General features: G+C 34.6%; 1 protein-coding gene across 2 annotated transcripts in view; it reads left to right on the top strand.

Moving 5' to 3' along the window:
• The first annotated feature begins 6,461 nt into the window (after nt 1-6,461).
• RBM20 (RNA binding motif protein 20) overlaps nt 6,462-13,062 on the top strand; it is an 80,367-nt gene continuing 73,766 nt past the window's right edge. For both annotated transcript variants that reach the window (XM_015818111.1, XM_015818112.1), the window contains exon 1: nt 6,462-6,674. In XM_015818111.1, coding sequence (XP_015673597.1) covers nt 6,535-6,674 — 140 coding nt within the window. In that variant the 5' untranslated portion in view covers nt 6,462-6,534. The remainder of the gene's footprint in view (nt 6,675-13,062) is intronic.

Below are 13,062 nucleotides of genomic sequence, written 5' to 3' on the forward strand. Positions count from 1 at the left end.
AAAAGGGTGTGTAAAAGACTTCACTGCAAACTACCACAATGATATTGGTAGGATGGTAATAAATGCACAGTACAAGAAAATTATTTTGATTCAGACCATTTCCATCGACTGCATTTTTCCAGTTAATAACAATGGTTTTTTTTAATGTGCTCCTGAGTAAATTAAAGTGCAGGGGACAACGATATTTAAGTGATTAGGTTCTTAAATAAAATGTTTTAAAAAAAACAGGCATGGCAGTATATTAATTGGAATAGCGAACAATATGAGCTCTATTACAAAAGAATATGCAAAATAGTATAAATAAAACAGCCAAATGTGGGTGTATTGGGGATGAATGACTTCTTATTTTGGTAATTTGGTTCCTTAGTCAGTCCTGATTCTGGGAATGTGTTTAGATGGAAAGGGGGAAAGAGGAATGATTGTAGTTTGTAAGAATTCATTCCCTGTCCCATTTTTTTTTCACCTTTTCAGTTCTACCCACATTTTAAACATAGATGGACTGGGCTGCTATCCTGTGAAATATGGAGCTGAGTATTAAGATGTACTAGATATAAGAAAATTTGGAAAAAAAACCCACTATGATAATATAATAGATTTGTCAGTTTTTAGATTTAATTTTAAAATTGAGACAATTACTTTCTGTTCTAATCAGAAGTTTTGTACTTAGGTTTTGTAGGTGCTAATTTAAAAGTTGATTGTTTTGCAAAAATCAATGAAGTATGCATTTTTACAAATTATTTTGAAACTGCAAGATAGTTTTTTTGTATTTTTCAGAATAAAATACACTATTGTAACTTACTATTTGTTTAGAACAGTTGGTTATAAGCATTTGTTTTATTGCAGAATATGTGAATATAAATTTGCTATGGTTTTGCATATAGCAAAATAATCTTTCCCTCCATTATATTTTTCATTATTCTGAGTGATTATCTACCTGTTTCTGGTACGCATGCAAACATGTAACAGATGCATGACAATTGGAATACCACACTTCAGAAAAGAACAGGTATTTTAAATATAAGAACGAATAAAATTAAATCCTAAAATATATAATTACAATGACACTAAAATTAGAGGTCTCTAAAACTTTGGTTAGAGGTTTGAGTCGTTGATATTCCTTTCTCGATTTCTTTGTGTAGGACCCTTGCATCGATTATTCCTTCCCCTTCTTATGATACCAAGCTAAGATTTACAGACTTCAGAATCTGAGGATTTGGATAACACAGCTTTTCTTCTGCTCATATCAATGATACAGTTCAAAAACATATCCAAACTTCACATTAGACATATCCAAACTTCACATTTAACAATAATTTAATTCTAACTACATTATTAAAAGTGATGCTTTTCTTTTTAAAAATAGAAAAATAATTTATATCATAATATATGGGCTGCATTATATTTATTACTTTTATTGATACAATCCTTGGCACTAGATTTTTAATTGGTTGTTTTGTTGCATACATACATTTTATAAGGACATTATTTATAGAGTTCTAATATGTATGCATTTCTATCCATGGATATACCTTAGATAAATTAACTATAAGCAGCATTTGAGTTTGTTAAATAGCAATGGAAGCAAAATAAAACATGATACTGATTTGTAAATAGGAAGAACTCACTGCCTTGTTATTTGTTATTCATTAGCTCCAATCTATATAGATTTTTACTTCCTCTGAATATTATTTTTCTATTGTATTTGGTTTTACCTATTATAGGTTGCTGAAATTTACCTGTGCTTTCCTATATTATTTTTAAAGATATATCTCCCAAAATTGTATTTCGTAAGTATTGTAAGTAGCAAAATATTGTTAGTCTGTTAACATGAATTATAAATTCTTTTTAATATTTTTAAAGGTGATATACTGATTTTTAAAAATGTTTTATTGTGTTCTGCTCATGATTGAGAGGGTAATATTAAATAGGAATAGCAACAATATAATGCATACAGTTTTAATATATGGATGGAAAAATTTCACCCTCACATCCAGTATATGATTGGAAAAATTTAGCTCCTGAAGAAATTTTAATGTTTGAAGATCCATGCTACCCAAATAGAGAAAAAGTGAGATGATCTTTGCAGTTTTTTTTATTCCTTGGTACTGTATCCATTTTCCATTCTTTCAATTTCCTTTCTGGTTATCAAACATGTTTACATATTGTAGAAACCCAAAGCAATATACAATAACTTCACATTAAAAAGAGTAAGAAAATAAAAACATAACACACTTAAAATAAAATCAAAATGGTAATTAACCTGCAATCAAATGCAATCACCAAATTAATAATTCCAGAAAATTACTGTAGATTCCTTTCCCCAGTATTTATAGATAAAAATTCACTAAGCCTTCTGGTAATTTCTTTGGACAAATCTGCAAAAAGGAAAACAATAAGTTTTTTCAGCAAGCTGATTAAAATATTATGTCAGAGAGCCAGGATTGGTACATAGGAGGACCCAATAAAATATAAGAATCTCATCTAATTTTTCTGAAGTATTTGTATAAACCGCTATTATTATATCTCCCTTTAAGTACCAAGAGGGCAACACATTAAATGTAGTCAATGAAAATGTCTCCAATGAGGAATATATGTTATTAGTAAAATAGCTGGCTAGCATCAAAGATTCACATTATATTGATCACTATTGGGGTAGATTAAATTTTCTATAAAATTTAATTTTTAAAAAAATATTTTTCTAATTTAAAAAAAAATATGTTTTCTACCTAAAAAAGTTGTATTCCAAAAATGCTGGTTTAATCTCTGAAGTTGCTTCATTGTATCCTTTGAGCAAGAACTGGGCTTAAGGACCACAGTAACTTCAACTTCCTTCTTATAGGAATAACCAAATCTATCAACAATTAAAAAGGACACCAATCTTTTGAATAATTTAGTTTCAGCCAGTACTTCAGCTGGCATATTCTCATGCAGACCAGATTCCAGACATAAATGTGTGTTAGGCACAAAAGAGGAACTATAAAGTACTGTTCTTATATTTCTAGTTTGGTGTTATTTTAAAAGCTTTTAAATCCTTCGATACACAATGCTGTGTGTAACAGAGTAAAAGGCTCAGTGCCTTGGCCTTAAGTAATTCAACTCCAGCAGGACAAAATTACTGCCTCTTCAGCTAACAAATTAGATTACAGAAGTCTTTGTGTGTGCTCCATGCAGTGGGTGACTGAAAGACTGTTTTATTTGAAGTCTGGGTTGAACAAGTTGGATTTCAATTACATGCTGGCTAATGACAAAGAACAGAGCTGAGGGCTCCTCAGTTGACCATTTGAGTTGGGACTTATGTACATATACTTCAGCTGAAATCTGAAGACACCTTGCTATTTTCTCTTTAAGAACATGTCCTTAAAACTCAGCTTTGCCTTACCTCAGGTTGCCTAACTTCAAATTTATTCATCTAATGTTAAAGTGATCTGTGTTGATCAAATCTTTACTGTGCTTCTAATTAGGAGCTGTAGGCGTTTCTGTTTGTGATATAGGCAGAGGCTTTATCTTGCTGGGTGAAACTTCAACTATTATTTAGCTAGAAAAAAGGGGAGGAGTAACTATTACTTGCAGATGCTTGTAATGTTCGGCTATCCAAAAGGATAATTTCACATGGGATGTTTGCATCAGTTCAGAATTAGCTCTGGATCTGGCCGTTTCAGTGTTTGGAAGCAGTGTTCACTTATTTCTCATCTGCAGCTCTGCAAATGCTGAAGGGCATTTATCCTTCGACAGGAATTCTTGACTAATTTTTCCTTCCACCTCGTGAAAGCAAGCCACATATTACAGCGCTCTGTCTCCCTCAATCTACAGACTGAGTATTCTATGTAATCAGTCTGAGTTAGTACTGGTTGGATCAGGGTGTTTTCAGTGACTGAGATTTGTAGCAGTGACAATAATTTCAGGTAAAACCTTAAACTGATTTTTGAAGGATTAGACACAATGTGCAGTAGGCACGTCTTAGCTGAACAAGTACTCAGAAGCTGCAAGCAAATGCTGCGTGCTTTTTAAAAAAAGTTTATTATAAGGTAAATACAAATGGAAACAAAAAAATCAAAAAATAAAGAGAAAAGTACAGAAAGAAATAAAAAAGGAAGAAAAAAAGTAGTGACTTCCTTTGACCTTTTTCTAGTTGTTTTAAAATCATTACTACACTTTGTAATAAATGTTTTATAATTGAGTTATTCAGCATGTGAATAACCCTTTCCTTTTGTATGTCCAAAACCATCTAGCAGTCAATTTTAGTGGATAATTATGTTCTATGAAATACTTCTTTACCGCATGCCTAATTTTATACACCAACCAATCCCATTTATTTTATTTTTTTTTCCTTTAAAGAGTATCTAATTTTATCTACAGGCAGTCTTTGTTTAATAATCGCCCTGTTTAGTGACTGTTTGAAGTTATGACAGTGCTGAAAAAGTAATTTTACAACTGGTGGAGTTCCAGATAGAAGTCAACAGTGATAGAATTTGGAGAAACAGAGATGCATTGGAATTTTGCTATTCGCTAAATCTAGCTTTCCCTAAACTGAGAATCACAATCTTTAAATCTAAATATAACATTCCTCCATCTGTAGTTCTTCAAGGCAGTATAGTAAAATCCCTGAGGCTTAGTGTATTTGCCGAGACGTGGTGATGAGCAAACTGAAACCATCTCACATATATTACAATGTTGTAAATTTTAGAGTCAATCTACACTGTGCCTCCAATATATAAATTCCCCATAGGGTCAGATAAATTTTACATGAACCTCCTTCAGGATATGGAACCATTCATTACGTGTGTAGTCACTACATATACAAGTGCTGCGATGAAAGTTAAGATATAATTGGCTAAATACATAATTACTTCAGTTTTAAATATTATTCTTGCCTTGATAGATCTCAACTAATAAATTGTTGGAGGATATATACCGTTATTTTTATTTTATATCTATTAATGTTTTAGATTTATTTTCTGGATAACAGCTACAGTAACTTAGTAATAGTGAATGTTATAGTGTATGAATTATTTTTCTAGTTTTTGGTATATTATTGTAGTTATTTGCTTCATTCTAGTTTTGTTCTTTTAAATTTTGCTGGCATTGACCGAATAAAAATTATTAATTCATTGACATTCCTCACATTTACAAGACCCTGCAGTCATATGATTGACATTTGGGAGATTCATAAGCAGCTGTCATTTATGACCATAACAGTGTCTTGTAGTCATGTGATTGACATTTGTGTGTTTCATAGCTGACTTCTGACAAGCAGTGGGAAGTAGAGAAACTGGCAATAAAATTGCAAGTTGCGGTTATGTGATGTCTCACTTAATGACATGTGTAATTTGTTTAATGACCACAGCAGAGGTAGTGTAAATCTAGCATGGTCACATGATGTTTTGCTTAATAACCACACAGCTTAAGCAATGGAGTTGCTGGTCCAACTGTGGTCATTAAGACATAACCATTTGTACTGTGTAACATTTGAATATTGTGCACTATGAAACCATATGCATCTGCAACTGTTGTTTGAGGCAACCAATGCATAAGTTTCAAGATCACTTATTTATTTAGATTTTCCATTTCAGAAACATCTAGTACAGGTATCCAAAGCATCTCCTGAAACCATTAAAGCAGCCATCTTCTTTAGGTTTGTGAGACTGTTTGGAAAGCTGTTTCAGGTGTCTCTACAAGTATGTGCACACACACACCCCATTTCACTGCCTAGCACTATACAATAAAATGGGAATAGTTCCCAAAATAGTTGCACGTATGGCTATTTTCATGTGTCTTTTGGAGGTGGTGGGGTGGAGGCAGTGCTTTTACAACTTTGCACGTCGCATGAGATCTTTTTTAGTGTTTCACAGCCTTAATCTGCGATTAATCCTCTTCGATGCCAGAAGGGCAATGATTCTCATTTATAGAGCAGGCATTCACAATGTGCAATCTGACAGGTCGCAGGTAGAGAGACAAGCTCAGTCTTGGGTGTGACAGAGACAGAAAGGAAAACATGAAGAAAGCAGGACACACCAGAAAGGGAGGAGGGGGAGAGGCTGGGGAAGATTCCCGAGGACCCCTAGTTCCTCATTTTCTCATTCCTTGAGCAGAAACTTGGACAGATACTGATCCCCAGCCTCAGTGAAACAGTATCTAAGCACCATATAGTACGGGTTCCCATCGTCTCCTCGCAACTTCGCTTGCCCAATCAAAAAAAACGGCCCGAAATGACCGAGTCTCCAAAAATTTCTTGGTACGGGGAGGTGGCACCTCCTCCTTCCATTGGCTCCGCTGTCCCCGGCGTCGCCATAAATGTCTTTCCCTAGAGTTCGCCGGCCTCCTCAGCAGAGATACCTTTCAGGCGGGCGGGAGCGCGCTAGCGGTATTTGCCGCCGTCTGCACCGGGCTCCCGGGCGACGCGCTCTTCAGCCAGGCTCCTGTGTGGCGCTGCTGTCTGCCTCCCCCCCCCCCCCCCCCCCCCGCTTTGGCTGTTTCCGAAGGAGATTCGGGTATCTCCGGCTGAACCTGCATCTACTGAATGGTCCCAGGGTAGTCATGAACCAGGCCCCGGACCCCAGTGGCCCCGAACAGCCTGAGAGAGATGCCCGAGGCTCGGCTCATTTCCCGCCGACTGCCGACAGCGGTCTCGTCAGGGGGATGCCTCAGACGCCCAACCTGCCCCAACTCGTGCAAAAGTAAGAGCCGAAAGTGCGTGGAGCTGGGGGAGGGGAGGGGAGGGGAAGGGAAGGGAGCAAAGGAGCGAGCGAGGCTAACGCTCGCCTGACCTTTCCCGCCGCTGCGCCGCCTCGCTTTCCGGACAGAGGCAACGGAGCGACGGGGAACCCTCTGGCCTTGGTGTCGAATAGCTTCGGGAACTTGGGCGGGCGGCCCCTTTCCCCCCCCCCCCACGGTGTGCCTTCCCGCGGCCACGTGTAAGCGGGTTCCCAAAGCCAGAAATTCGGTCGCTTGTCACTGTCCAAAAAGTCATTTGGCGGAATGGAACTTTTACCTTCCGTAAGATCATGTTGCATATTGTTTCTTTTTTCCCACTTGCTGACTTGTCGCATAAGCATAAATAAATAAATAAAGAGAAAGAAAGAAAGAAAGAAAGAAAGAAAAAGAAAGAAAGAAAGAAAGGAAAGAAAGAAAGAAAGAAAAGAAAGAAAGAAAGAGAACAAGGAAATCATACAAATGCAGATTTTACGACCTTCTAGTACTTGTACTAAGCCCGTTAGTTTACTCATTTAGCGTGTATTTTTATTGGTCCCGGTTTTGGGCCTGAGGTGGTCAAGTGTAGAGGTTCATATTGTGCAACGTAACGGAAGTATAAACGTGTCAATGATCAAAACCATCATATAAGAAAATGAACTTGAACAAAGGCTTTGTAACGGTTATAGCGCTAATAAGGATATCGATCTACGGAAGACGAATAGTGTAGATTTCCCTGTCGATTTTTCTGATTGTAGTATTGGAAACTCTAGACGTATCCGTGTCTATACTATGCAACATTTATAAAAGATAGCATTGAATTTCTGATGTAAAATAATTACGTGACAATATTTTGTCATCTGGTTATAGCGTTGGAATAAAATAAATCAGATTACTGTTTGGTCAATAATTCTAATATTAAATTGTTTTAAAAGTTACCTGCCATCTCTACACTCTTCAGTTTGCTTTTATCTAGAAAAAAAAAATCACATCCTTTTAGTTATACTATAGGAAAAAGCTTAATTTTCATATTGTTAAGGAGAAATGGTACCAAGGAAATGTATGTATGAATTTATTGAAAAAAGAAAATCATTATGCTTTAGCAAAGCAAAAGATTCTTATTTTGCTACATTTTTGTTAAATGTCATTGCAAATTGAACTTGAAGTGAACCTGAAATGCTTAAGTTGTTTGTTTCTATGGTGAGAATGAGAAAGAGTAATTTCATATTCCTTAATATTCAGAGGAGCTTAGAGCAGTAGGTGCTAATTTCTACTTTGTAATGTAGGCAATAATTTGATTTGGGTTTTTTTGCTTAAATATAAAAGAGTGAAAATTAATTAGAATGATGAAGTGGATATTTTTTTTATTGATATGTGGCCAACATTGGGATCTAACTGTTTCCCTGGTAATATATTCCATTGGAAGGTAATATATTCCATTTGTGGAGAAGACTGAATTTGGCCCTCAAGATAAAGAATAGATTTTTTAAATCATTTATCAGTTTTTGTTTTGGACATACAGTGAAAAATACTGATGAAATTATATATCATTATTTTGTGATAATTCTACATGTACTAAGAAGTTGTTTGTTTTTTTCAAAACCACTCTATTACATTTAGAATCACTTTCTCTTTAGTAAATGTAGCCTGCATTGTCTAAATCAAGCATAAATTATAAAGTTTAAAGTACTGTATGAGAAATTTCTGCCAGCCTTCAGTGCCAGCCTTCAAAAAATTGAAGAAAAGAGTGTAATATATGCAGCCATTCACTATCGTAGTGGCTTGGTGTAAAATAGCAAATGTCAGAACTTCTGTCTGGGTGTGGAATATGATCACTATATTTGTAACTGTACTGCATAATTTAATCCCTACATGCTGACATACTATAATTAATGCATTGGATAACTACACTAAACAGAAAACCACTAGTTGTATGTTGTCTTTTTGATCATGATTTGAATGTTTTAGTAAAACAAAATAGAAAGGTGGTTGATATATAGATTTTTAAATTTTATGTGAAAATTTAATTATGAAGAATGTATTTTTAAATTATTATGAGTATCATGATGTTTTCCTACTTTTGTGACTACATTGACAGAAATTATATATCTATATATCCAGTAGATGGTAGTTATTAATCTGCAAAGTTCTTGTGGGAAAAAAGGCAACAAAAAAGGACAATTTTCTAAAAGAAATAAAAGATTTAAGACCTTGTTTAGATTTCTTAGAATTATATGTTTTTCATGTTTTACTTTTATCTATTGATTTTTTTTTAAAGAAAATACTCAAGCTGAGATAATCACATGGGTAGTAGGAACCAATTAAATTCTGTTCACTAACAGGAAATAAAATGACTTTTCCAATTTTATTAACAGAATATAAAGTTATATAATATTTGAATAGATATTTGCTGTAGATCATTTATCATAAGATATAATTTGGAAGACTTGTCAGAAATTAGCATGGCCACACTAATATAATACTCAGCTACTCAGTCCCCTTGAACATGGGATGGTGGCTTATAAATGAAACAAACAAACAATTAAATAAAATGGTGTCTCAAACTAGAACTACCTTCCTTTTAAAACTTGTAGAATCTCAGACTATGGAGATATGGCAACTAATCTATATTTTATTCTTCATTTCAACTGGTATTCAATTTGAATTAGCTTTGCAAATGTAAAGTTGTAAAATTAAGGAAATATAACCAAATGCACTAATCTTCTCTATAATATTAACGGTACATATGAGTTGTAAAGACTGGAAATTTAATACTTCTGTTCCCATGGGCAGACACACGTGAAAATCGTCGTGAATGTATTTATTGATATTCTGAGAATATGAGATTAATACATTGATATGAGTAAGTTCACTAATACTATCAATGAAGCTTTACTTTAAAGAGGAACAAGTTAGAGAAGCATCCTGCACTGCTGCTTTGATTGAAAAATTGATTGAATTTTAACTGATAACATTAAGAAATGGTAAGGGTTTAAGAGTCAAATGTACAGAAAACAATCTATTTCTTTGATTAATTTTTAAGGAGTTTGTAAGTAAACAGTTCGATATGAATATGGTTTATTTTTTATGGCTTTTGTCACAAGTTGCTATAAAGATGTAATGCATCTGTTGCTTTATATAAATTATATATCACTTGCAATTTGTTGATTTGTATCTTGATTAAGACACATTACATTTGCCTTCTTGCATGTTGAAATACTTTAATTGTTTTGGAACTTGTTCATAGCATCTCATAACTGGTAAGAACACATAAAATGTGTTAAGTATTACTACTCATTATATCAATTGCCCATTAAAGGTTTAGTTTACAGTTAATTAAGAGTCTTCTGAGTACTTGATTGTAAGTGTTATTTGAATATCATTCTAATTCACATAATTGGAAATGTTTGAAAAAAACTCTGAAAATCAATAGGACTTAATCAGGACTAACTTGTCACATTGATTTCAGCAAGCATATTCTAAACTTGTATGAGTGACAACGTATCTTAAAATATTTGATTAAATAAATATAGAATATTTTCTGTCATGGACATACAGTATTAATTGTATTTATTTCATTGAATCTATATTTTACTGATAATTAAATGTGCCACACTAAATGTAATGGAATTACTTTCAAATAAGTGCATAATAGTACAATTGTGAAGCTGCAATAATGGAAAAAGTTATGAAACATGCATCATGACTTGATACAACCATGGCATTTTATACTTGTGTCCTGATGTCTGACACAACTACATAACTTATGTGGCTTCTATCACAACCTCATAACATGTATCATCATTTGCTCTTCGCTGTCCGGTGGATGCCATTTTTGTCCTGGACTAAAGCAAGTAAAAGAGTTAGGTTTGTGGGCTATATTTAAATTATCTGAGGGCTGCATAACAGTTTGTATGACAAACTAGGACTCTAGGTTGTCATACCCTTGTTTAAATGCTTACTAAAAACACATGATTATTTTGATCTGAACACATTTAGAGTAAAACCATATATTTTCCCTGTCACCATTGGATCTGTTCAGTAGTTTGAAGTGGTGAAAAATTCATTAAATCCTGATTTGACATATAAGGGGCAGTGTGTCAGTATTTTGCTATGGTTGTTCTGCTTAATGTTTCTTGAGAGAGAGAAGGTAAATTGCTTACATCTAGTCTGACTGGAATATATTGTTCTAATAGAAATGTTGGTCTTGTTACACTGATCAGTTTAAGTTCTTTGCTTCTGAGGATACCCCCAAGTTTTTGCAAGAATATTTTTGCAAAAAATATTTTTATGTGACTGTAATTATTTTGACTTGGCAAGAAAAGTCATAAGAAAACTGATTTTATTTTAGTGAGGACTAGTATCAGTACATCTTTGACTGCCATGATGTCCCTGATGTTGAAAGTATCAATCACCCTTTCTTGCTAAAATAAACAATTGTTATATAAAAGTTTCTGATAAAGTTTCAGACAAGCTAATTTAGTACTGTAGTTTAAAGAATTGCTACGTTCTTTAGAATATTTATTTGGCTGTCCTGGTCTCCAGCAACTATCTACTGATGAATGAAAGAGCTTTTTAGTAATAAGTATTTAGTGGAATGTTCTTAAAGAGAAGCTTGTCTGGTGTCTAATAATGACATTTCAATTGACAATGTAGAGTTTCCCCTCTCTTCAAGCTTTCTAGTCTGTTCAACATTTTAATTTAAATATCTAGCTTTGTAACTTATAATATGATTTTATTTTGATAGGTAAATAGTGTGAATTATTTTTGGTGGATAGGATATAAAAATAGCTGCTTTCTTCCTTCTCCTCTATACTTCATTTCATTATTATCTAGTCTTAAATTATCAAAATTAATATCTAACTAGAGATGTCTTGTCAGAAAAACATGGAACACCTGTGCCTCTAGAACTATATGAAATGATATTGGTTGATGGTCTTTTTTGTGGGGATGGGAATGGGGAACAGACTGAAGCAATGTGTCCATGTTAGTTTTACTAGACCTCCCAGCAGTCTTTAACACAATAATTTATCAGGATTTTTTTCAGATAGCTTATAGCTGTCTTGCCCAAACTAATCACTTACAGATGTATAAAAATTCAATTTCCATTACCACCCAGCATTGTGGGGAAGCCAGTAATTCAGAAGAATATCCGGTTGGGGAAAGTTGGCTCAAATATTTGGCAATTAAGTTCAGATTTGTCCTGTTGCCTGATTGCTTATCTATCTGAAATATTATTTTGTTCATTAAATCCTGTCCAAAATATATGATGTTATTCTTGATATTTTTCTAGAATTCTAAATATTCTGCATAGGACATGTATGTTTTAGGAAAAAGAACTATGTAATAGGCCAGAAGGGAATCTTTAGATTATCTGTGCATAAACTTCCTGCAAAATCCCACAAATTTTAGGAGCAGTATATTTGGTAAATGTTGGTTTGATCCATTTAATTCAGGAGAAAAGACTTTTCTGCACTGATTTTCTTAGGAAGAGGAAATCATAAATTGTTTTCTTGTCAACAGTTCATCTGGTGATTGGAATTTGTGACAAAAGCATGTCCCAAAAGCATATATAGAATGAGCACATTGTTTCAGTAAGAAATGCAAGTATTTATTATGTACATCAAGTTAAAGAAATTAAAAAAGAGTTGAAATTCTTAATCTCAATCTAATCTTGCTGCCAGGTATAACATACATAAATACACTGGAAAAAATACAGGCAGAACAAAATCAAACCACAGTTCAGATCATTTTCCATAACCATAAATTTCTAATTTGCATTGCATCTAGCTTCCAGCATACAATAAAACCACCAATTGAAACATTCTATATTCTTTAGAAAAATTCTTGTCTTGGAATCTCTTACAATGAGATATTCCCCAAATCCTACAAACCATTACTGAATTAGATATATTTCATTTAATTCATTTTTTTCACTTTGGCAAAATATTCAGAATGTTTAATTCATAACGCTCTACGCACGGTCACTCAAGCCCTCGTTGTTTCCCGCCTGGACTATTGCAATGGTCTCTACATGGGGCTCCCCTTGAGGTGCACCCGGAGGCTCCAGCTAGTTCAGAATGCAGCCGCGCGGGGGATCCTGGGGGCCTCTAGATGCTCCCATGTAACACCTCTCCTGCGCGAGCTGCACTGGCTGCCTGTGGCCTTCCGGGTGTGCTTCAAGGTGTTAGTAACAACCTTTAAAGCGCTCCGTGGCAATGGACCTAGGTATTTGCAAGACTGCCTCCTACCAAACACCTCCCTTCGACCAGTCCGCTCCCACAGAGAGGGCCTCCTTAGGGTGCCGTCGGCCAGACAATGCCGGCTGGCGACCCCCAGGGGGAGAGCCTTCTCTGTGGCAGCTCCTGCCCTCTG

The sequence above is a fragment of the Protobothrops mucrosquamatus genome, unplaced genomic scaffold (assembly GCF_001527695.2).
Source record: "Protobothrops mucrosquamatus isolate PMUCROS unplaced genomic scaffold, P.Mucros_1.0 scaffold681, whole genome shotgun sequence".
NCBI classification, from domain to species: domain Eukaryota; kingdom Metazoa; phylum Chordata; class Lepidosauria; order Squamata; family Viperidae; genus Protobothrops; species Protobothrops mucrosquamatus.